The 24,139-nt window shown below is 49.6% G+C and overlaps 2 protein-coding genes across 2 annotated transcripts; one reads left to right on the top strand and one right to left on the bottom strand.

Moving 5' to 3' along the window:
* Window positions 1–1,400: 1,400 nt before the first annotated feature.
* On the bottom strand, window positions 1,401–12,386 carry LOC100216969 (uncharacterized). Its single transcript, NM_001143349.1, has 5 exons — window positions 12,009–12,386; window positions 3,605–3,832; window positions 3,153–3,376; window positions 2,146–2,226; window positions 1,401–1,775 (listed from the first exon to the last, which is right to left on the bottom strand). Exons 1-4 carry the CDS (start codon window positions 12,182–12,184, stop codon window positions 2,180–2,182), a joined length of 675 nt encoding a protein of 224 aa, NP_001136821.1. The 5' UTR covers window positions 12,185–12,386; the 3' UTR covers window positions 1,401–1,775; window positions 2,146–2,179.
* LOC103635122 (TPR repeat) lies at window positions 11,782–22,870 on the top strand. Its single transcript, NM_001319729.2, has 7 exons — window positions 11,782–12,435; window positions 12,527–12,566; window positions 12,662–12,794; window positions 12,872–12,943; window positions 13,054–13,134; window positions 22,344–22,405; window positions 22,504–22,870. Exons 1-7 carry the CDS (start codon window positions 12,105–12,107, stop codon window positions 22,568–22,570), a joined length of 786 nt encoding a protein of 261 aa, NP_001306658.1. The 5' UTR covers window positions 11,782–12,104; the 3' UTR covers window positions 22,571–22,870.
* The last annotated feature ends 1,269 nt before the right edge of the window (window positions 22,871–24,139 follow it).

Below are 24,139 nucleotides of genomic sequence, written 5' to 3' on the forward strand. Positions count from 1 at the left end.
GGAGAGCTACCCCTCGACCGAGCCGAGGCTCGGCGGGTAGCGCGACGCGCCAAGTCGTTCGTCTTGCTGGGCGATGAGGAGGAGCTCTACCACCGCAGCCCCTCGGGCATCCTCCAGCGATGCATCTCCATCGCCGAAGGTCAAGAACTCCTGCAAGAAATACACTCGGGGGCTTGCGGCCATCATGCAGCGCCTCGAGCCCTCGTCGGGAATGCTTTCCGGCAAGGCTTCTACTGGCCAACGGCGGTGGCTGACGCCGCTAGAATTGTCCGCACCTGCGAAGGGTGCCAATTCTATGCGAAGCAGACCCACCTGCCCGCTCAGGCTCTGCAGACGATACCCATCACCTGGCCCTTTGCTGTGTGGGGTCTGGACCTCGTCGGTCCCTTGCAGAAGGCGCCTGGGGGCTACACGCACCTGCTGGTCGCCATCGACAAATTCTCCAAGTGGATCGAGATCCAACCCCTGAACAGCATCAGGTCCGAGCAGGCGGTGGCGTTCTTCACCAACATCATCCATTGCTTCGGGGTCCCAAACTCCATCATCACCGACAACGGTACCCAGTTCACCGGCAGAAAATTCTTGGATTTTTGCGAGGATCACCACATCCGGGTGGACTGGGCCGCCGTGGCTCATCCCATGTCGAATGGGCAAGTAGAGCGTGCCAACGGCATGATTCGACAAGGGCTCAAGCCCCGGATTTACAACGACCTCAACAAGTTCGGCAAGCGATGGATGAAGGAACTCCCCTCGGTGGTCTGGAGCCTGAGGACAACGCCGAGCCGAGCCGAGCCACGGGTTTCACGTCGTTCTTCCTGGTCTACGGGGCCGAGGCCATCTTGCCCACTGACCTGGAATACGGCTCCCCAAGGACGAGGGCCTACAACGATCAAAGCAACCAAGCTAGCCGAGAAGAATCGCTGGACCAGCTAGAAGAGGCTTGGGACAAGGCTTTACTACACTCGGCGCGGTACCAGCAGTCCCTGCGACACTACCACGCACTACACGACGGTTCACTTACTGCGACCTACGGTTGGTTGCTAAAACGACCTTCAGCGACCTACGGTTGGTCGCTAAAAACTTTTAGCGACCCATAAGGATGGTCGCTGTAAGTGCCGTCGCTAAAGGCTTTAGCGACCGACATCTTTTTAGCGACCGACCGTCCATTGCTAATATTGTATATTTAGCGACCAACCGTGGGTTGCTGTACTAGAGATTTAGCAACTAACCGTAAGTCGTCATACTATACATTTAGCAACCAACAGAAAGTCCCCCTTTTTACAGTTGTTATTAATAATAATATACATTTAATTAAGCACCACAAATCACATATTCTTATACACAAATCATAAAGGCATACACAATTAATCAGTATACCGCAGTCATAAATCCATCACATAAACACAAAAGCACCACAATTATATATTCACAAAAGCATCACAATTATAATATCATTCACAACTAGATCATTTACAGATAGCTAGCTAGATCATTCACAAAAACTCCAAAGGTGATCAATCACAAAAGCACCACATTGACATCACTCCAGCTTGAAGCAGTTCAAAAGCCCACAACTACATCACTAATGTTTCATATCACTCCAGCTATTGTTCAAAAGCCCACAACTACATCACTCTAGCTGCTCCAGAGTTGATCAGTCACAAAAGCACCAAAGCTACACTAATGCTTCAAGCAGTTCAAAAGCCTTCAGACAATCACTCCAGCTTCTTGTATCCTCCTGTTTTAAGGTACAAGCTTTCTTTGTCGAGAACACCCTAGAAAAAAGTACACCAAATTAGTATATTGTTGCTACATTTGCAAATCAAGGTTAATCATCATTAAGTTGATGGCTCATATAAATCTAAACACCTTTTTTTTACAGCCATGCAACTGACATCATGTAAGCATCATCCATATACTGATCGCATTTTGATTAGGGAAACATATTGGTCACCTAAAATGGGGCAATAACCCTCTTTCTTGCTCCGTTACTCCACACCTTTTTTACACTAAACAAATGATTATAGAACTAAGGATACAAGTGTTTCTTTCTACCAAAATGATTAAACGAAGAACCACGGAAATCAAACAAGCATTAAACTGAAGCAAATATAAAAGTGTTTCTTCTTGAACAAAATTTATTACCTTATTCCTAAGAAGAACTTGCTGCAGTGTTCTTCTACATAGCATCACCATCCAAAGGTAAAGATCCTTTTGTTTTCTGCACTGTAATACATGAAGGAAAAATACTTCAGCCACAAAGTTCAATAAGTTGACAGAACTGAGAAGTATAATGCATACATATATTGAACAATTATAATTGTGGGATGCCGGATGACACAAATGCAATCAAAGAAAACATTCATTTCCCAGTAGAGAATTTGGTATTAGAGCAAAATGGAAGTTGCTTCTCAGTAGGTTGTATTCTACTGAGAAGGCTGCAGCATATTAAGAAAACACAATAAGTTACTACTGAATAGGTTGTATTCTAGAACCTGACAGGCTAAGATAATGTTTTGAAAAATTAAGTTACACTGTGGATCTCCCTATATTCCATATTCCCCTCCACCCGGTGTTTCCAAAATGGTGACTGAACGACGAACACTGATCACGAGCGCTGATGGCGGGCGAAGATCCAGTGCATGTCGCCGATGTGGGTGTAGCGGCAACCGATCTCATCACTCAGTTCAGAAGTTCCCTCATCACCATCTGAACTATGGGTCTCAGAGTAAGCAGCTTCATCCCCTTGGTTGTCAATTGACTCCTCTGCTGCCCAATCAGGAATATGCGAACATATTTCAGCATCTATCATTTCTGCAATCGCAGTTACATCTTGATCTGTGAGAATATTTTTTCAGTGACTTTAGCAATGCATTTACCAATCTGCAATATTACCAATCATGCTAGCGGCTACTTATGTAATTTCTAGGCACAGCCATGCTTCCAGTACAGTACTCACAGTTGAACAAGTCTGTTTGCTCATTTATAGCCATGTCAGAAAATAATGAAGATCGCCCTAACTAAAATGCATATTTATGGCTTCATGTTTAGCCAAGATCCATATGGAATTTTCACTCTGAAAGAAATAGCTAAAAGTAATTGGATGGACAAGTAAACTAACATCAGATACTTTTCTATATATCTGTGCTTACCAATGATACTATGAGCTGAACGTGCATTATCCAGGATATTCGCTAAACCAAGGTCTCCAATCTTTACTTCACCCTGGTTTCCATTCGTGAATATATTGTCACATTTTAAGTCTCTATGGATCACTGGTGGATCATGGCTGTGCAGGTAGACAAGACCACTCAAGATTTGCCTTGACCATTTCTTTAAAGCTCTAATGTCTACCTTCTTGTGCTTAATCCGGTACCTAAACAAAAAAGGAAAAGGTCGTTACAAGGTTGAGCAAGAGAAAGGTCATGTATTTTCAAAGATCTAAAATGTATTTATCTTGTAAATTGTGTTCATATCATTGTTGTTTCCTCTTAGTATTATGACTGTGTGATAACAACAATGTTAACCCAAATAGTTTCAGTTACTTAATCCAGCTTGCACAAAATATCCGAAGAAAAACAATTACAATCAAAGAGGCACGTACTGGCGCAACGTCCCTGATGTGAAAACCTCCGTGATGAAATTTATATTGTTGCTTCTTTTGTCAAGCCATGAATTGTAGAACTTTATTATGTTTTTATGCTTGAGGGTTTTAAGCAACCGCACTTCTGATCTCAGCCTCTCCAAATCATCATTGTTCCGAAGTAAATCTCCAACTTTGATCTGGTTCCAAGCAACTTCTAGTCCTTCAAGTTGATCGAAAGCTTTGTATCTATGCCAATAAAATATAAATCAAGGAACCCAACTGGATAGCATTGAAGCAGATATAAGTGTTAATTAACATTATAGATTATCGCTAAAAACAGTTGTGGACATAACGCAAAAGTCAAGGCGTCTAAAGAAAATGTTGGACTTGCCTTCTTATCAAGATTGACTAAGAGAATCTCTCAAATGAAGTGCATACGCACATGATCTTGGTCTTACTAGAAATAAACAATTTCTAGAACTGCGCTGTTTATGATGGATGGAAAACCGTTCAATTACCAGCAGCTAGAAACTAGTGCTCCAAGTGATAAATGCATAAACATGCATAAGATTAATTGACAGAGTTACTTGAAGTATCCAAGCAATATGAATGGTAAAATATATACATACTGAAGATAAATGTAATGCACAGAGTAAAGGGAGAAAACGACACAATTTACTTAAGACCGTACTAAACATGTGGGTCTTCATTTGATAGCACCAAGTAAAACCACCCTAGCTGTAAGCCCGTAACCGCCATACCAAAATGTCGAGTTGATAGCCTAGGACAGAAGGTACAAAATGGAATTGGGAACTGAAATGGAGACAATGCATCGGGCAGTCACAACAGAGCAATGCGGTCACGTATTTTAAATGAAAGGAGATCAGGATTCCCAACAAAAAGGCAATATGTGAGGCATCATATTCATATATAGAGAGAGTGGCATCGGGCTTGGAACTTTGAGCAATGAGCGCATCAGAAACCATGGAGCCGATCCAAATCGGAGGCGGGGAGGGTGGTCGGGGGAAGGGAAGAGAGGCATTACCCGCCCGTAGCGGCCGGTGGGGTTGACCTCGGCGAATTCCGGCTCCGTCTCCGTCTCCGTCTCCGGCGGCGTGGGTGGCATCGCGGTCGGGCGGCGCGGGCGGTCAGGCTGGGGAGGTTTGCCGTAGCGGCCGGTTGGGGACGTTACCTCGGCGAATTCCGGCAATGCGCTTCCATCCCCCTCGGCGGAGCCCATAGCTAGGACGGCAGGAAAAACAGTCAAAAAAGTGGAGAAGCAAGCGGCGGCGGGCGTGGCATGGGGACGGAAGAGGGATGGAGAGCAGACGAAGTGGCGGGCAGGGACCGAGAGGGATGGACACTGACCTAGGCGGCGGCGGGCGCGGCATGGGGACAGAAGAGGGATGGAGAGCAGACGAAGTGGCGGGCAGGGACCGAGAGGGATGGACACTGACCTAGGCCCACTTTAGATGGGCTTTGGTGAGTAAATAAGAAACACAAAAATCACGTACCCCTATAGCGACTCACCATCAGTCACACACTTACCTCTATAGCGACCAACCATAAGTCGTTAACTTTCTAGACTTTTAGCGACCCACAGACCGTCGCTATAAACGCATTTAGCGACCAACTGTCGGTCCATATGTTTTAGCGACCAACCGTCGGTCCCTAATAAGGGTCGCTAAAGATCAACCGTCGTGTAGTGACGCCCGAGGGGTCCGGCCCCGAGACCTCCAGGTGGGCGACCTGGTGCTTCGGCTGCGGCAAGACGCCCGAGGGAGGCACAAGCTCACGCCCCCCTGGGAGGGGCCATTCGTCATCGCCAAAGTTCTGAAGCCCGGAACGTACAAGCTGGCCAACAATCAAGGCGAGATCTACGGCAACGCTTGGAACATCCAACAGCTACGTCGCTTCTACCCTTAAGATGTTTTCAAGTTGTTCATATACCTCGCACCCACGCAAAGTTTAGTCATCAAGGAAGGGTCGGCCTCGCCTCGGCAAAGCCCGACCCTCCCTCGGAGGCTAAAAGGGGGGGACCCCCTCTGCGTCGAAATTTTCCTCGAAAAAAGATCTCTTTTAGCAGAATATCTTTCGTGCTTTTTGACTACTTCGAAAAGCGGATCCTGAAAACGACGGAGTACACGTAAGCAGCCAAGGCTGACCGAGCCGAGGGACTCCTACGCCTCCGGGATACGGATACCTCACTCATCACCTTCTGCGATAAGTAACTCGCGTTCGGATAAAGTGATTCCGCGGACCGAACAAGTCTTTACGTTCGGAAGCTCTTCTGCCGAAGCGGTCCTTCGAGCCTTCTCGACTGAATCGGTGACAGGGCCTCATGGACGGGTGAAAGTACGCGTAAGCGGCAAGGCCGACCGAGCCGAGGGACTCCCACGCCTCCGGGATACGGATACCTCACTCATCACCTTCCGCGAGAAGCAACTCTCGCTCGCACAAACATCCTTGTTACCGACAAAAAAGTCCAGATGCTCGAAATAAGAGGAAAGGAGACGCAGCTTTACAACGCAGCGAGGGTGTGTTTACTGGCCTCAGCGGCCGCAGAAGGCACACGCTACAAGACAATCTGATCCTGCAGGCTCGGGTCTTCACGCTGGAAGGGGGCTGTAGCACCCTCGGCATCGACGACACCTTCGGCGAGGTCCGACCCAGCCTCGGACGGCGACGCGGTCCAGGGACTTCTCCGGGAATCCGGCCCGAGCAGGCGGCTCGGCCGGTTACCCCAGGGGCCTCGGCCAACCATCTTCTAAGGGCGCCAGCCCGTTCCGAGGCCTCGGCTGATCAACTCCGGCATCGGTCCCGCTGACGGACAACCCGGCTAGGCTCCGGCCAACCAGGTTTTCATTTTCGAGCCAACTCCGCCTCTGTTCGTGCTGATATCGCTACCCCTGGCCTCGGCTCATCGAAGAGCGGCCAAGGGGTCTCTTTAACTAAGCTAGAGGAGCCTCAGACAACAAGGCCGATCGAGCCGAGGGACTCCTACGCCTCCGGGATACGGATACCTCACTCGTCACCTTGACACGGGGCGACTCATGCTTTGTGAAGCGGGTCAGATAATCAACAGGCGAGTCTTAGTGCTCGAAAATGAGGAAAAAACACGGCTCCGTGCCAAAATTACATACATGTTCAGGCCTCGATAGCCATAATGAACAAAAACACTGGCATTCAAAGTGCCATTACAAACGGAACTCCGTTTCCCCCTCCGCAGGTACGAACAACCCCACTCCGTGGGGGAAGGCCTGCGGAGCAACGGAAGACCAACGAACGGCGCGCCGTCACCTGCTCCAGCAGCGGCGACGACGACGACTTCTGCTCCGGGGGGCCGAACAGCGGCAGCACTGACCTCAGGGCGGATGCTGCTGCCAGGAGGCCCCCGCCCATGCCAAAACTCGTAAGGCAAGGGCGGGCAGAAGGCCGTAGAGTTGGAGGTCGGTCCGTGGCCAGCCTTGGCTATCACGCCGGCGGAAGAACCTCTTCTAGCCGCCGTGGCAGACGCCGGCGCCGCGAGCGGCTCCAAAGCCACTCGCGTCCGAAAGCCGGGCACGCTGCAGCTGCCAGCGCCACGGACGACAACCGCTCCTCCCTCCGATCACTGAGTGAAGGAGCGGGCCGCCGCCCACGCGGGGGCCGACCTCAACTCGGCACACTCCCCTCCCCAGCCCTGGTGATGAAAATCCTTGAGGCTGAGGGAGGGGCAGAGGCCGCAGCCCGGCTCGCTTTCCCCCACCATCAAGCCGGAGGTCACCATCTTGGGTGACCGCCGGTGGAGGGGTGCAGCCGGGCTGCATGATGAAAATCCTTGAAGCCGAACGATGGCTGAAAGGTACCAACTCCCACGGAGTTGCGTTCCTCCAACGATGAGGCGAAAAGACGGCGGGTACCCCCCATCCGGGGGCTTGGAAGGTGGAAAGACGCGACGCACAAGGGAGCGAGAAGACATGGTCGCCTTCCGAAAGGGGTCGCCCTCCTTTTAAAGGCAACTCTCCCTACGTGCGCCCCCAAACGTCGCGGGCTGAGTCTTCTCCAACACGCTCCAAGGCCCTCCCCTGCGGCGCGGGGGCTGGGTCCCGCATGTCGCGCAGACCGGCTCGGAGCAGAAGAAGCCAAACCGCCGCGCGTGGTGCACGCAACCGCCCAGCAGTTACAAGCGACCCCCCCACTTTTGCCCAGACCAACGGGCGAAAGGGGCGGGCAGCCATGCAGGCGGCATGCAATCGCGCCAGGTGGACGTGCTTCTCCGACTCCCAACACGCCAACATGGAGGCCCAGGCCCACGCGTCACGCAACCGGCGCGCCAGATGCTGCATGCAAACAACTGCACCGCCACTTGCGCCACCACCGCGCCTCTTCGGTTGCGGAACCAATACCGCGACTCGAGGCGGCCCAGCGCACGACCCAGCAGCGCCAGCCTGGCGCGACGGTCAATGCAGCCGAAAGTGGGCCGGCAGTAATGACGGTGGCAGGCGGGCGGGAGCAGCGGTCACGTCGTCGGCCAGACTCACGTCCCATCCGGGGGCAGCAAGAGAACCCCCTCTCACGGCGTGAAGACAGGGCGCCCGTGATCCGTTCCTCGAACGGCTCGCGCACGCGCAACGGCCGCCCCGCCAACCACTCGCCCCGACGGATTAACTCCGCGGCGGGACAGGCGGCGCTTCTAGCAGGAGAAGCGGGCGACGCTTCGCCTTCGCCGTAATAACCGCGCCAAAAAAGGTACGCCACGTCGTTCGATTTCGTATCCTTTTCCTTTTTTCCTCTTTCTCTATCTCTTGCAACAGGGACCGGGAAAGGGGGATACCCCGAAAAGGATCCTTTCCTGTGAAGGAACCGGGCTCCGAGCCCCCCCTACTGATCAGAGGTTCGAAGGCTGGCCCTCCGAGGGGTTCAACAGTCGCCTCAGATCACGTGGGCCCTACACCCACTACTGGTTAGAGGTTCGAAGGCCGGCCCCCCGAAGGGCTCCACGGCTGCCTCAGGCTACTCGGGCTCCGCGCCCATTACTGATCAGGGGTTCGAAGGCTGGCCCCGAAGGGTTCACAGTCGCCTCAGACGTCGAGCGAGGGATGACCAGGGGTACGTTCGATACATAACCAAGGCTCGGGCTGCGCTCTCGAGGTACCCTAGGACATTTCCGAGACCAGCGGGAGCGATCTTGTAACGGAATCCCATCGGAGGGAGGCATCGAGCCCTCGGACCCAGTCGCCAGGGGACCGGGTCCGGCAGATCACCCGTAGGTACTTTTGGGCGTGCCTCTGGGCCCCTAGCCGACTCCCAACGAATGGGGCACGGACGTCCACTCGGATTACCCGCTTGCAGCTCACCGGAGACACCATGTTCGGTGCCCATCGAGGGTAACATGGCGCTCTCCCCCCCCCCTCCTCCTTGCGGAAAGGCGACGTAGGGGCGTATGTAAAAAAGCCGAGTCTGTCCCTGATCGCCCTCTCGCCCTGTACGGAGGCTCGGGGGCTGCTCTCGCAAACCCGGCTCCGGCCGAACCGTTGACAGCGTCAACATACCAGCCCGGGAACTTGGGCCCCGACCGTGCACCCGGGCTACGGCCAGTTCGCATGAGGGAACAACCAGACCAGCCGAAGCATTACGCAAGGCATTAAGACCTCGGGGGAGTGAAACCACTCCTCCGAGGCCTCGGGGGCTACACCCGGCGGGTGCGCTCGCGCGCACCCACCGGAACAAAATGCAACCGAGAAAGGCTGGTCCCCTTGCAAAAAAGTGCGACGAAAGCCTTCAAGCAAGTGCTAACACTCCCTTCGAGGCTCGGGGGCTACTGTCGGGGACCATAATTAGGGGTACCCTCAAGACGCCTAATTCTCAGCTGGTAACCCCCATCAGCATAAAGCTGCAGAGGCCTGATGGGTGCGATTAAGTCAGGGATCAGTCCATACGAGCGACTCGATCACGCCTCGCCCGAGCCTAGCCTCGGGCAAGGGCAGCCGACCCCGAGGGATTTCTGTCTCGCCCGAGGCCCCCCTTTAACGGCGGACACATCTCCGGCTCGCCCGAGGCCTTGCCTTCGCTAAGAAGCAACCCTGACTAAATCGCCGCGCCGACCGACCGAGTCGCAGGAGCATTTAACGCAAAGGTAGCCTGACACCTTTATCCTGACGCGCGCCACTCCACTGACCAGTCTGACAGAAGGACAGCGCCGCCTGCGCCACTCCGACTGCAGTGCCACTTGACAGAGTGAGACTGACAGGCAGTCAGGCCCTGCCAAAGGCGCCATAGGAAACTCCGCTCCGCCCGACCCAGGGCTCGGACTCGGGCTAAGCCCCGGAAGACGGCGAAATCCGCTCCGCCCGACCCAGGGCTCGGACTCGGGCTAAGCCCCGGAAGACGGCGAACTCCGCTCCGCCCGACCCAGGGCTCGGACTCGGGCTAGGCCCCGCAAGACGGCGAACTCCGCTCCGCTCGACCCAGGGCTCGGACTCGGGCTAAGCCCCGGAAGACGGCGAACTCCGCTCCGCCCGACCCAGGGCTCGGACTCGGGCTAAGCCCCGGAAGACGGCGAACTCCGCTCCGCCCGACCCAGGGCTCGGACTCGGGCTCAACCCCAGAAGACGACGAACTCCGCTCCGCCCGACCCAGGGCTCGGACTCGGGCTCAGCCCCAGAAGACGACGAACTCCGCTCCGCCCGACCCCAGGGCTCGGACTTCGCCCTGGCCTCTGCCGAACGATCTCCGCCTCGCCCGACCCAGGGGCTCGGGCTCGGCCTCGGCCATGGAAGACAGACTCGACCTCGGCTTCGGAGGAACCTCCACGTCGCCCGGCCTAGGGCACAGGCCCGCCACGTCAACAGGAAGCGCCATCATCACCCTACCTCGAGCCGACTCGGGCCGCAGAGAACAAGACCGGTGTCCCATCTGGCTAGCTCCGCCAGATAGGCAATGATGGCGCCCCGCAAGCCCTGTGACGACGGCGGCTCTCAGCTCCCTTACGGAAGCAGGGGGGCGTCAGCAAGGACTCGACCGCTCTGATAGCTGTCCCTCCGCCAGGCTCCATTGCTCCTCCGACAGCCACGACATCACACCAGCAGGGTGCCAAGAACTCTCCGGCTGCCACATTGACATGTACTTAGGGCGCTAGCTCTCCCTCCGCTAGACACGTAGCACTCTGCTACATCCCCATTGTACACCTGGATCCTCTCCTTACGCCTATAAAAGGAAGGACCAGGGCCTTCTTAGAGAAGGTTGGCCGCGCGGGGACGAGGACGAGACAGGCGCTCTCTTGGGGCCGCTCGCTTCCCTCACCCGCGTGGACGCTTGTAACCCCCTACTGCAAGCGCACCCGACCTGGGCGCGGGACGAACACGAAGGCCGCGGGATTTCCACCTCTCTCACGCCCGTCTCCGGCCACCTCGCTTCCCCCCTTCGCGCTCGCCCACGCGCTCGACCCATCTGGGCTGGGGCACGCGGCACACTCACTCGTCGGCTTAGGGACCCCCCGGTCTCGAAACGCCGACACAGATAATATCCGCCCGTGACTATACCCGCGGGTAGAAATTCATATCCATATCCATTGGGTTTCGGATATCCATCGGATATGACAAAAAATAATTTCAACAATTCAATAACATAATTAATCAAATTTCTTCCCAATTATCAGTCAAGATGCAGCCTTGTACAAGAATACAAGAATACTACTATACTAGCTAAGCGTCTAAGCCTTGTATATGTGACTAAGACAATATGCTAGTGCGTAATAGCAGGAGACATGCAAATTAAAGAACATTTTGTTTTTCTAGTTATAATGTTTTATCATAAAGAAATTATATATGGAAAACATACCAGGAAATCTCAGCACAGAACCACCACTATAGTAGCTGAGGTTGAATTTTTTTAGTTAATGATAGTAGAATCATATTCATCATGACAAACAACAAAATAGATAAATTGCCAATGTTAGAGATTAGGGTTTGCTAATGCAGTGATGCCGGTGTATCCATGTGTGGCCTGGGCCAGCTCCGGCTATCTACTTGTCTAGGTAAAAAAATGAAGTATTAGTTAATTTCGGATATCCAATGGATAATCCGCATGTGAGGTTTAATATCTAAATCCATGCTCACTTTAACTCGGACTAGATACCGTCTAATCCATAGGTCAAAAAACATGTCTATATACGAATCCGTCCACGGATTAAATCGCCGTCCCTACGCCTGCCTCACCAAGCCGGAGCGAGGCCCTTGCGCCTCGGCATGCAGCAACCGGTGACGGCGGCCGCTTCGTGCGGCTTGCGCCCGTCAGTCATCTGCCTCTGCCCCGGAAACAACGCAGTCGTGGCCGCGGCAGCTTCACGAGGCTTCAGCTCGCCACTGCTCCGGGCCTCGCCCTCCCTCAGCTCGGCAATTTTCCCTAAATCTCAGGAGTAATTTGATGGAGCCATACTGACCTCACGTTTCCAATCCCTTGAGAAGGAGAAGGGATAGCATTTGACATATCTGTACATCTTCTTTCCACCAACAAGTCTCCTTCGTTCCCCTTCAAAATGGCGCCCGCTTTTCCGACGACCCTCCTCCACCAGGCGTCGACCTCCTTCCGTTTTCCAGCCGGCGCCGCAGGGTGCATCCGCCCTCACTGCTTGGCCCCACTGGCGGCCCCCACAACGCTCTCTTTGGCGGCCACGCCAGCGGTACCTCGCCGGCTCCTCCTCCCAGTGGCGGCCGGCATTTGGGACCTGATCTCCGGCGGAGCTGGCGCCGCCGCCGCTGCGTCCCTCGCCGTCCGGCGAGGTATGCAGCTTTTCCGGCAGGGAGATGTAGCTGGCTCGTTGGCAGAATTTGACAAGGCGATCGAGATGGACCCGCGACAGAAGCAATGTACTAGCTCTTACCTGCTGCTTTTAATTAATTTGCCAGCGTTCTTGCATACGCTACACCTATGCCTGCAGCAGCTAACGCCTTGTTTCAGATCTTTGGCAACGGGGCCTCTCGCTGTACTACCTAGACAGGTGTGTAAGAAAACAAAACTAAAAATTATCCAAGTTGGAGGGAGAGCTCTGTAATAACATATACTGCATTTTAATTTATTCAAACTTATGTATAGGTTTGAAGAAGGTGCAGAGCAGTTCAGGATAGACGTTGCAGCTAACCCGAACGACACCGAGGAGTCCATATGGTGCTTTCTGTGTGAAGCGCAGCTGTACGGGACTGAAGAAGCAAGGAAGCGGTTCTTGGAGGCAGGTTCGCCTTCGGGGTGTACTTGTTCAAGTCTCATGCATCAGTTCTAACTTATCCTTCATTCACTTTTTTTTAGGTTGGTTTGGACTCGAGACCTGTAATGCGTGAAGCATATGCACTGCTCAGAAGTGGTGCAGATCCTGAAAAGGTTATTTCACCGGAAGCCGATGTCTATGTGCGGTTTGTGTTAATTCTATAGCTTCTTTTTGAATATTTCCTGATATTTCGCGTGGTTTTGTTTTTGTGTTTGGGCTTTAGTTAGTTGCAAAGTTTTCGAGTGGAACTGATGGTGAGGTCTTCTATTCTTCACTGTATGCTGGACTATACTATGAATCTCAGGTATGGAAATAACCATTTAAGTTTTGTTTGAAATGTGTGGCCATTAATTCTTGCATTCTAGTGAGACCCTTGATTTTTTTTTCGTCAACATTTTGGTTATCTATTAATTGATGAACATTCTAAAATTTATACATTTCTCACACAGGGTACATCCGCTATTTCATTGAGCTTGTATCGCAATGTTATAGTTGTTCCTATTAAAAAAACATTACGCAAATACGGGCCTTTGTTAGAATATTAATATAATTAAGAGCTGGTTTGGTGGGAATAGTGTTAGAATTATAGGCATTTTCTATATCATTTTAATTCTATAAATTAACATTATGATAATGACATATAAAAGATTTAACCATAGAAAACGTGATCTCAAATATATCCATAACAATATGGATCATGAGAACACAAAGCATATGAAGCATATAAATCATATAAATATAATAAGCATGTAAACTGATTGAACAATTGAAAATAAACAGATAGAAACATAAACAGCATGACTGTAAAATTAAAACAAACAGATATAACATATTATAATAAAACAGAGCAGATAAGATAAAATCATTACTACATATAAAATAGGATAGATGAATATATGTGTCGGCGTCTCGAGACCGGGGGGTCCCTAAGCCGACGAGTGAGTGTGCCGCGTGCCCCAGCCCAGATGGGTCGAGCGCGTGGGCGAGCGCGAAGGGGGGAAAGCGAGGTGGCCGGAGACGGGCGTGAGAGAGGTGGAAATCCCGCGGCCTTCGTGTTCGTCCCGCGCCCAGGTCGGGTGCGCTTGCAGTAGGGGGTTACAAGCGTCCACGCGGGTGAGGGAAGCGAGCGGCCCCAAGAGAGCGCCTGTCCCGTCCTCGTCCCCGCGCGGCCAACCTTCTCTAAGAAGGCCCTGGTCCTTCCTTTTATAGGCGTAAGGAGAGGATCCAGGTGTACAATGGGGATGTAGCAGAGTGCTACGTGTCTAGCGGAGGGAGAGCTAGCGCCCTAAGTACATGCCAATGTGGCAGCCGGAGAGATCTTGGCACCCTGCTGGTGTGATGTCGTGGCTGTCGGAGGAGCAATGGAGCCTGACGGAGGGACAGCTGTCGGAGCGGTCGAGTCCTTGCTGACGTCCCCCTGCTTCCGTAAGGGAGCTGAGAGCCGCCGTCGTCACAGGGCTTGCGGGGCGCCATCATTGCCTATCTGGCGGAGCTAGCCAGATGGGACACCGGTCTTGTTCTCTGCGGCCCGAGTCGGCTCGGGGTAGGGTGATGATGGCGCTTCCTGTTGACGTGGCGGGCCTGTGCCCTAGGCCGGGCGACGTGGAGGTTCCTCCGAAGCCGAAGTCGAGTCTGTCTTCCATGGCCGAGCCCGAGCCCGAGCCCCTGGGTCGGGCGAGGCGGAGATCGTTCGGCAAAGGCCAGGGCGAAGTCCGAGCCCTGGGGTCGGGCGGAGCGGAGTTCGTCGTCTTCTGGGGCTGAGCCCGAGTCCGAGCCCTGGGTCGGGCGGAGCGGAGTTCGCCGTCTTCCGGGGCTTAGCCCGAGTCCGAGCCCTGGGTCGGGCGGAGCGGAGTTCGCCGTCTTCCTGGGCTGAGCCCGAGTCCGAGCCCTGGGTCGGGCGGAGCGGAGTTCGCCGTTTTCCGGGGCTTAGCCCGAGTCCGAGCCCTGGGTCGGGCGGAGCGGAGTTCGCCGTCTTCCGGGGCTTAGCCCGAGTCCGAGCCCTGGGTCGGGCGGAGCGGAGTTCGTCGTCTTCCGGGGCTTAGCCCGAGTCCGAGCCCTGGGTCGGGCGGAGCGGAGTTCGCCGTCTTGCGGGGCCTAGCCCGAGTCCGAGCCCTGGGTCGGGCGGAGCGGAGTTCGCCGTCTTCCGGGGCTTAGCCCGAGTCCGAGCCCTGGGTCGGGCGGAGCGGAGTTCGCCGTCTTCCGGGGCTTAGCCCGAGTCCGAGCCCTGGGTCGGGCGGAGCGGAGTTTCCTATGGCGCCTTTGGCAGGGCCTGACTGCCTGTCAGTCTCACTCTGTCAAGTGGCACTGCAGTCGGAGTGGCGCAGGCGGCGCTGTCCTTCTGTCAGACTGGTCAGTGGAGCGGCGAAGTGACGGCGGTCACTTCGGCTCTGCCGGGGGGCGCGCGTCAGGATAAAGGTGTCAGGCTACCTTTGCGTTAAATGCTCCTGCGACTCGGTCGGTCGGCGCGGCGATTTAGTCAGGGTTGCTTCTTAGCGAAGGCAAGGCCTCGGGCGAGCCGGAGATGTGTCCGCCGTTAAAGGGGGGCCTCGGGCGAGACGGAAATCCCTCGGGGTCGGCTGCCCTTGCCCGAGGCTAGGCTCGGGCGAGGCGTGATCGAGTCGCTCGTATGGACTGATCCCTGACTTAATCGCACCCATCAGGCCTCTGCAGCTTTATGCTGATGGGGGTTACCAGCTGAGAATTAGGCGTCTTGAGGGTACCCCTAATTATGGTCCCCGACAATATGAAACATATATAATCTGTAGAACGTAAAACAGTAAGGAAATAAATTGATCATACCCTCTCATACGCTCTGATGATCCAGATCCTTGTCCAGCTTCCCTTGTCATGTCGATAGGAAGAAGATGTTTTGGGCAGTCGCGTACACGCTCCCCAAAAACCTAATTGCCGATCCACCGTGCAAGGTCTCGAACGGCAAGGGCTTCGGAGACACCTGCCCTCTCGCTGATCTGTGCGCGCAGAGTCACGAGATGAGAATACTCTCACTTGCGGCTGAGTTGTGACTCTGAAATGGTTTTGTTCTCGTGTACCAAGTGCCAGGGGTTCTCCTCTACTTAACCTCTCGCAGAGGGAAGCGGAAGGAGAAAGGTCGCATGCTGCACGCCAAGGGACAGGCAGCTGAAGGACAAGAGTCTCGCATGCAGCTGACAAACAGACAGGCAACTGAAAGGTTTACGTGGTTAGTGAGTGCTAAAAATTAACACAACCACACCACGCCCGCGCGCTCGCCTGCCTGTCTGCCTTGCCACGCCCGGCCGGCGGCGGCGGCACGCGCGCGCGTGTGGCACGCCCTTGTTCGTTTCTTGACTTCTCAAGTTAGGTGGAATAATTCCCACCATATAAGTCAAGCCAAAAGACACTTGAACTTCCAATATGGTACTATTAGTATTCTCCACCATTACACACCATAGAGTTTATTCAATAAATGGGCCAAGCCCATAAAAGATCCAACAATCCTCACCAAACTCTAGGGTTTGTAATGATGAAGTATCAGAATCACAATCCTTTGATATACCAGTGTTTCGATGGAGACTGTTAAGTTGAACATCCATCTAGAATAAGAGTTTCACTCATTCACAACTGAACAATGGACTAAGCCTTGAATTGACAGTTTTGTGCGAAGTGAGATTCACTCAAATCCTTTGCTGATACTAGGCTGCAAAAGGGTATTCCCGTTGTTTAGAAGCATATAAGTCACACTTCAGTGCCTTTAATGAGTATTTAGGGATTACCCAAGTCCCATAGACTGTGACCAACAGTCTGACTCATATAGGTGTATTTCTCAGAAGATGTTCTGTAGGACAACATCTCACCTTTATAAGACTCTTGGAATACATTAAGGTAAAAACCATCCTGCCTTACAGATAGGAAAGATGTGCATCAGAAATGAGTTAAAAAAGGGATCTTTCCTCACAATCTATTTCTAGCTTATTTCTCCACTCTAATTCACGGGATCTCCGATCACATAGAGTAGGTTACCAGTAGAGTAGATTTCACATGGGCCTCATACCCATTTCTCTCGATGCACTTTCTATCACATTGCGTGACAGACCCTTAGTGAATTGATCTGCCAGATTATTCTATGTGTGGACATAATCCACCGTTATAACTCCGGAGTTTTTCAGCTTTCTGACAGATTTCAATCTCCTCTTAACATGCCTTGTAGACTTCATGTTATTCTTAGAACTGTTACCCTTTGTAATCACCGTTTGGTTGTCACAGTTCATGGAAATAGCCGGTATCGGTTTTTCAACTACCGGTAAATCCAATAGGAAATCACGAAGCCACTCGGCCTCAGCCCCAGCAGTGTCTAATGCTGCGAGTTCTGCTTCCATTGTAGACTTCGTTAAGATAGTCTGCTTGCAAGACTTCTAGGAAACGGCGCCACCTCCAAACAGAAACGCATATCCGCTTGTGGTATAAAGCTCATCAGCATCAGAAATCCAGTTGGCATCACAATAGCCTTCCAGCACTTTTGGGTTTCCAGTATAATGAATATCGTATGTCATAGTACCTTTCAAATACCGTAACACTCTCTCAAGAGCACGTCAGTGATCATCTCCTGGTTTTGACACAAACCGACTTAGCTTACTCACATCATAAGAGATGTCTGGCCTTGTTGCACTTGCAAGTTACATGAGCGAGCCAATGATCTGGGAGTATGTCAATTGATCCCTTGCTATTCTCCGATTCTTTCTCAATAGCACACTAGGGTCATAAGGTGTTGGAGCAGGATCACAGTCACTAAAACCAAAGCGACTTAATACCTTTTCCACATAATGGGATTGTAACAAAATTACCCCACCATCAGCTTCTCTAACAAGCTTGATGTTTAGAATGACATCAGCTTCTCCCAAATCTTTCATTTCAAAATTGCTCGATAGAAGATTTTTAACTTCCTCAATCACATTGTGATTTGATCCAAAGATCAAGATATCATCAACATAAAGGCACAGCATAACAGACTCACCCCCACCATACCGATAGTATACACACGTGTCAGATTCATTTACAGCAAAACCAGTAGCTGTAAGAGTATTATCAAACTTTTCATGCCATTGCTTAGGTGCTTGTTTTAGGACATACATTGATTTTATCAACCTGCACACCTTGTTCTCTTGACCATCCGCAATGAACCCTTCTGGGTGATCCATATAGATCTCCTCATCCAACTCTCCATTAAGGAAAGTTGTCTTAACATCCATCTGATGAATGATAAGACCATAAGAGGCTGCCACAGCTATTAATGTGCTGATTGTAGTCAATCGAGCCACTGGTGAGTAGGTATCAAAGAAATCTTCACCCTCGTTTTGGGTATATCCTTTGGCCACAAGCCTTGCCTTGTACCTCTCGATTGTACCATTAGGCCTAAAATTTTTCTTGAAGATCCATTTGCAACCTATAGGTTGACAACCATAAGGACGGTCAACGACCTCCCATGTTCCATTAGACATAATAGATTCCATCTCACTCCTTACTGCTTCCTTCCATAAGTCAGCATCAGGAGAGGAATATGCCTCACTAATGGTAGTTGGTGTGTCTTCCACAAGGTACACTATAAAGTCATTACCAAAGGATTTTGCAACCCTCTGTCTCTTGCTCTTTCGAGTGACTAAAGTGCCATCCTCCTCAGGGATGTGCACGTGAGGATCCTCAGCATGATCTATATGAATAGACAGTTCGTGCTCATGGGGAATTATAGTCTCATGACTTGTATCACTAGGTGTATTCTTCATGGGAAACTCATTCTCAAAAAATGTTGCGTCTCTTGATTCCATGATAGTATCAACATACATATCAGGCACATCAGATTGTATAATTAAGAACCTATACCCAGTGCTGTGAAAAGAGTACCCAAGGAATATACAATCAACAGTTTTAGGCCCAAGTTTACGTTTTTTGTTGATTGGCACATTCACTTTACCCAAGCAACCCCAAGTGCGCAAATATGAGAGATTTAATCTTCTATTTTCCCATTCCTCAAATGGTGTGATCTCTTTGTTCTTTGTTGGAACTCTATTCAGGATATGACATGCTGTCAAAATCGCCTCACCCCACCATGCCTTGGATAATCCCGCTGTACTCAATATGGCATTCACCAAATCTGTTAGAGTGTGGTTTTTCCTTTCAGCAATCCCATTGGATTGAGGTGAGAATGGCGGTGTCCTCTCATGAATAATACCATGTTCCAAGCAGAACTCATCGAACACATTAGAGAAATATTCTCCACCTCGATCGGACCTTAACCGTTTTATTTTCCTTTCAAGTTGGTTCTCAACTTCAGCTTTATAGGCCATAAAATAATTAAACGCTTCATCTTTTGTTTTTAAGAGATACATATAACAAAATCTAGTGGAGTCATCTATAAAAGTGAGAAAATATCTTTTACCACCTTTGGTCAAAATTCCATTCATCTCGCACAGATCAGAATGAACAAGTTCTAGAGGTGCCAAACTCCTCGCCTCAGCAGCCTTGTGAGGCTTGCGGGGTTGTTTTGATTCAACACACACATGACACTTAGACTTTTTGACCAAGTTAAATTTAGGAATTAGATTTAGATTTGCTAACCGCATAAGACAGCCAAAGCTTGCATGACAAAAACATGAATGCCATAAATCTGACTCATCAGAAAAATGAACAGAATTCACCATTTTATTACACACATCATGCGGGGATAAGCGGAACAAGCCTCTGCAGTCATATCCTTTACCAACAAAAGTATCATGTTTCGACACAACACATTTATTAGACTCAAGAACAACTTTGTATCCATCTCGACATAGCATAGAAGCGCTAACGAGATTCTTCTTGATAGAGGGCACATGCTGCACGCTCTTCAATGGCACCGTCTTTCCCGAAGTAAACTTCAGAATGACCGTACCAACACCAAGAACATGAGCACGCGACCCATTTCCCATTAACAAGGCGCCAGACCTCCCGACCTGGTAGGAAGAGAACATAGAGGCATCAGCGCACACATGAATGTTTGCACCACTATCCATCCACCACTCAGGTGAATTACAAACTGAAAGAACAAATGGTAAAGAGTTACCATACCCAGATGTTACAACATTAGCTGATTTCTTGTCCTGTGTGAACTTGCGATCAGGGCACTCTCTTGCCCAATGTTGATCGCTGCTACAGACAAAGCATCCTCCCTTTCCCTTGTTGTTGTTATTCTTCTTTTTAAATTGTGCTGTTTGAACAGGTTTATTTGTATTCTCTTGTTTGTTCTGGTTTTTCTTCTTGTTAAACTTGCGGAAGTTTCTCTTCTGCACCACATTAGCAGTAGAGGTCTCCACACTTTTTCCATTGTCCTTTGTTCTAGCCCTTTCCTCAACATCAAGAGTACCAATGAGTTCTTCCACATTGAACTCTTGTCTCTTATGTTTAAGAGAGGTAGCAAAGTCCTTCCAAGAAGGTGGCAGCTTGGCGATTATACCGCCAGCCACAAACTTGTCAGGCAAAGGACAAGGAAAAAGTTCGAGTTCCTTAGCTATTGCCTAAAACTCATGAGCCTGTTTCACTACAGATCGGTTTTCAACCATCTTGTAGTCATACAGCTGCTCCATGAGATACAACTCGCTATCAGCGTCAGTTACTCCAAACTTTCCAACAAGTGCATCCCATAGCTCTTTCCCTGTAGGAAGGATGATATAGCTTTTCTGGAATTTAGTATCCAGTGCACTAATTACTGCTCCTCAAAAGAGGTTGACTTCAGCCTTAAACTTAGCCTCATCCTCAGGAGGTAAGTCGGCAGGCTTGCCCTCAGCGGCATGAAAACAAGACATTGCAGTAAGCCACAATTCCATCTTAGCTTTCCATATCAAGAAGTTTTTACCATCAAAAGGATCAGACTTTAACACAACAGCAAAACCTCTAACAGAAAAAAAACCTAAAATTAGGTTTTTGGATTGTTAGAATTATAGGCATTTTCCATATCATTTTAATTCCATAAATTAACATTATGATGATGACATATAAAAGATAATTAACCATAGAAAACGTGATCTCAAATATATCCATAACAATATGGATCATGAGAACACAAAGTATATGAAACATATAAATCATATAAATATAATAAGCATGTAAACTGACTGAACAATTGAAAATAAACAGATAGAAACATAAACAACATGACTGTAAAATTAAAACAAACAGATATAACATATTATAATAAGATAGAGCAGATAAGATAAAATCATTGCTACATATAAAACAAGACAGATTAATATATGAAACATATATAATCTGCAGAACGTAAAACAGTAAGGAAATAAACTGATCATACCCTCTCATGCGCTCTGATGATCCAGATCCTTGTCCAGCTTCCCTTGTCATGTCGCCAGGAAGAATATGTTTTGGGCAGTCGCGTAGACGCTCCCCAAAAACCTAATTGCCGATCCCCGTGCAAGGTCTCGAACGGCAAGGGCTTCGGAGGCACCTGCCATCTTGCTGCTCAGTGCGCGCAGAGTCACGAGATGAGAATACTCTCACTTGCGGCTGGGTTGTGACTCTGAAATGGTTCTGTTCTCGTGCTTAACCTCTCGTAAAGGGAAGCTGAAGGAGAAGGGTTGCATGCTGCACGCCAAGGGACGGACAACTGAAGGACAAGAGTCTCGCATGCAGCTGACGAAGAGACAGACAACTGAAAGATTTACGCGGTTAGTGGCAACTGAAAGGTTTACGCGGTTAGTGAGTGCTAAAAATTAACACAACCACGCCCGCCCGCCATGCCACGCCTCGCCCGGCCCGAGCCCGGGCGGCGGCGTGCGCGCGCGTGTGGCACGCCCTTGTCCGTTTCTTGACTTCTCAAGTTAGGGCTTGTTCGGTTAACGCTCAATCCATGTGGATTGAGTGAGATTGGATGAGTTTGAATCCCAAACAAGTCAAACTTATTCTTAATTTTTTCCAATCACATCCAATCCATGTATATTGGGAATAACCGAACAAAGCCTTAGGTGGAATAATTCCCATCATATAAGTCAAGCCAAAAGACCCTTGAACTTCCAATATGGTACTATTGGTATTCTCTATCATTACATATCATAGAGTTTAGGGAAATTTAGATCCATACCATTAAAAGATCACCACTTTGGATCCATACCATTACTATCTCACTTACATGTGGGTCCACATGAGTCAATGACATGTGGGGTCTATGGTATATATCTAAAGTTTGGATCTTTTAATGGTATAGATCCAATTGTTCCTAGAGTTTATTCAATAAATGGGCTAAGCCCATAAAAGATCCAACAAATAGGAGGATCCAATTCTCTTGTCATAAAAACCATTTATGATTACTCCCTGCGTTCCAAATTGTAGTGTATTTTGGCTTGTCTTAGGTCAAACGTCCTTAAATTTGACCGAAATTTATATATAAAAAGAAAAAAATCACCAACGCCTCATCATATCCAAATCTCTAAGGCCCATTTCTTTGTATCACTACGAGTGTGAAGATAATTACTTGCTACACTTGATGCTGAGCAGAAAGATGCAGATATGGCAAAATCTCACATTGTTGCAGCATGCAAGTCGCCGTATGGATCGAGGTTTCGCCTGCCTCTCTCTTTGTCTCTCTGTATATATATATATATGCTCTGTTGTACAAGTATTTAATTGCTGTATATATGTCCAATTCTCTGTGTAGGTCCGGCGATTACATGGCTTCCCTTGCACTTGTCCACTGCCAGTGTCGCAACTGGAAAGTAGTTTGAAAGAGATCACCACCATATTCAAGAGGACCCGACAATTCTGTTTGGAAATTACTTGCAATCCTTGATATATAGACTGCAAATTACTTGCAACAAGGACATGGGTTTTCAGACAATGACGGACCGAGTTAAGGAAAATATGAGAGGCTATCGAGTTTGGGAAAAAAAAACTTATCGAAGATACCTGTTCTGAAGTCTTTTTAGTACTGGATTCACATGATATTCACGTCAAGGAGTCAATCCACAATCTTATCTAATGTCAGGACACCAAAAGTCGAAACCAACCCTATAATTATTGTTAGAGAATATTTTATTATTATAAAAAATACATGGGAAATAAATGTAGAAAACTAAAATAAATATATAAAAGAAAGAAAATGAATAAAAGATATATCGTCAAAGTGTCATCTTGGGTTAAGTAGACTAATCAGGGTGTAAGTGTATACAACATGTCACTTGGTTTCTGGTGTGCAGGTATGGAGTCCATTGGCAGTGGTCGACAACGAAGGAAAATATTATATTGGCTCGTGCCGAGGGCGATGAAGGATGAGCGCTAAAACTTGATTGAGGGATCAGAGAAGTCGGTTGACTAGCTATGGTGGCTGATACCTAAGGAAGACTGATAGGTGTCATGACATGATAGATTAGACGTGTTGCCGATGTGGTCGAAGACCAACATGACACATATCTAGGAAGTGGGGGATGTGTATGGATATGCTAGATGTGGTCGAGGACCGACATGACACATATCTAGGAAGTGGGGGATGTGTATGGATATGCTATCTGCGGCGGTTCGGGGGTTGAACCCGAAAAACCAGCCAGCGATGTTTCATGGGTTTGACCTTAGAACTCGGAGAGCATTTTAAACGGGAATCAAAGGTGACACGTGGAGCGATCACGGAGGTTACATCAAGGCAAAGCAAATATGTAAAAAGGAGTGTGGCCATTAGATCAACAAATTCAGAGTTAGACCATTATGGCAGTGGCTGATGAGTTTAAAGCATATTGTAAGTCTCAACACATTGCTAGGCACTGCACTATACATTATATGCCTCAATAGAGTGGTGTAGCTAAGCGTTGGAACATAACTATCCTCTCTAAGACATGTTGCATGTTGTCTTGTTCATATTTGAATAGGCCTTTTTTGGATGAAGCTACTTCCGCTGCTTCCTATCTTATTAATCGATCAACCTACATTAGCCTTGGTAAGAAAACTCTAGTTGAGGTAGGTCTGGTTCTCTAGTTGATTATAACGAAAGTTTTTCGTTGTTGTCGTGGTCCTAGAAACCGAGGACACGGTAGAATTTGTGTTCGGTGGGGGATGCTAGCACAGACTAACTTTGAATGGTGAATCATGAGACTCGAGGAGGTTTATACTAGTTTAGGCTTGCGCCCTACGTCCAGTGTAGTGCTGATCTTTGCATTGCTCTGGTTTGCATGCTACAGAGGGTGCAAGTGAGAAGGAGATGTCGAGGGAGAGGAGAATTGCTACTCAATGCTCCATTTTTTCCTGCCTTGTTCGTGTTTAGCCACCCCCTATTATAGCCCAAGGGTTGGCCTTCTATAAAGATA

This window comes from Zea mays, chromosome 8 (genome assembly GCF_902167145.1).
Source record: "Zea mays cultivar B73 chromosome 8, Zm-B73-REFERENCE-NAM-5.0, whole genome shotgun sequence".
NCBI classification, from domain to species: domain Eukaryota; kingdom Viridiplantae; phylum Streptophyta; class Magnoliopsida; order Poales; family Poaceae; genus Zea; species Zea mays.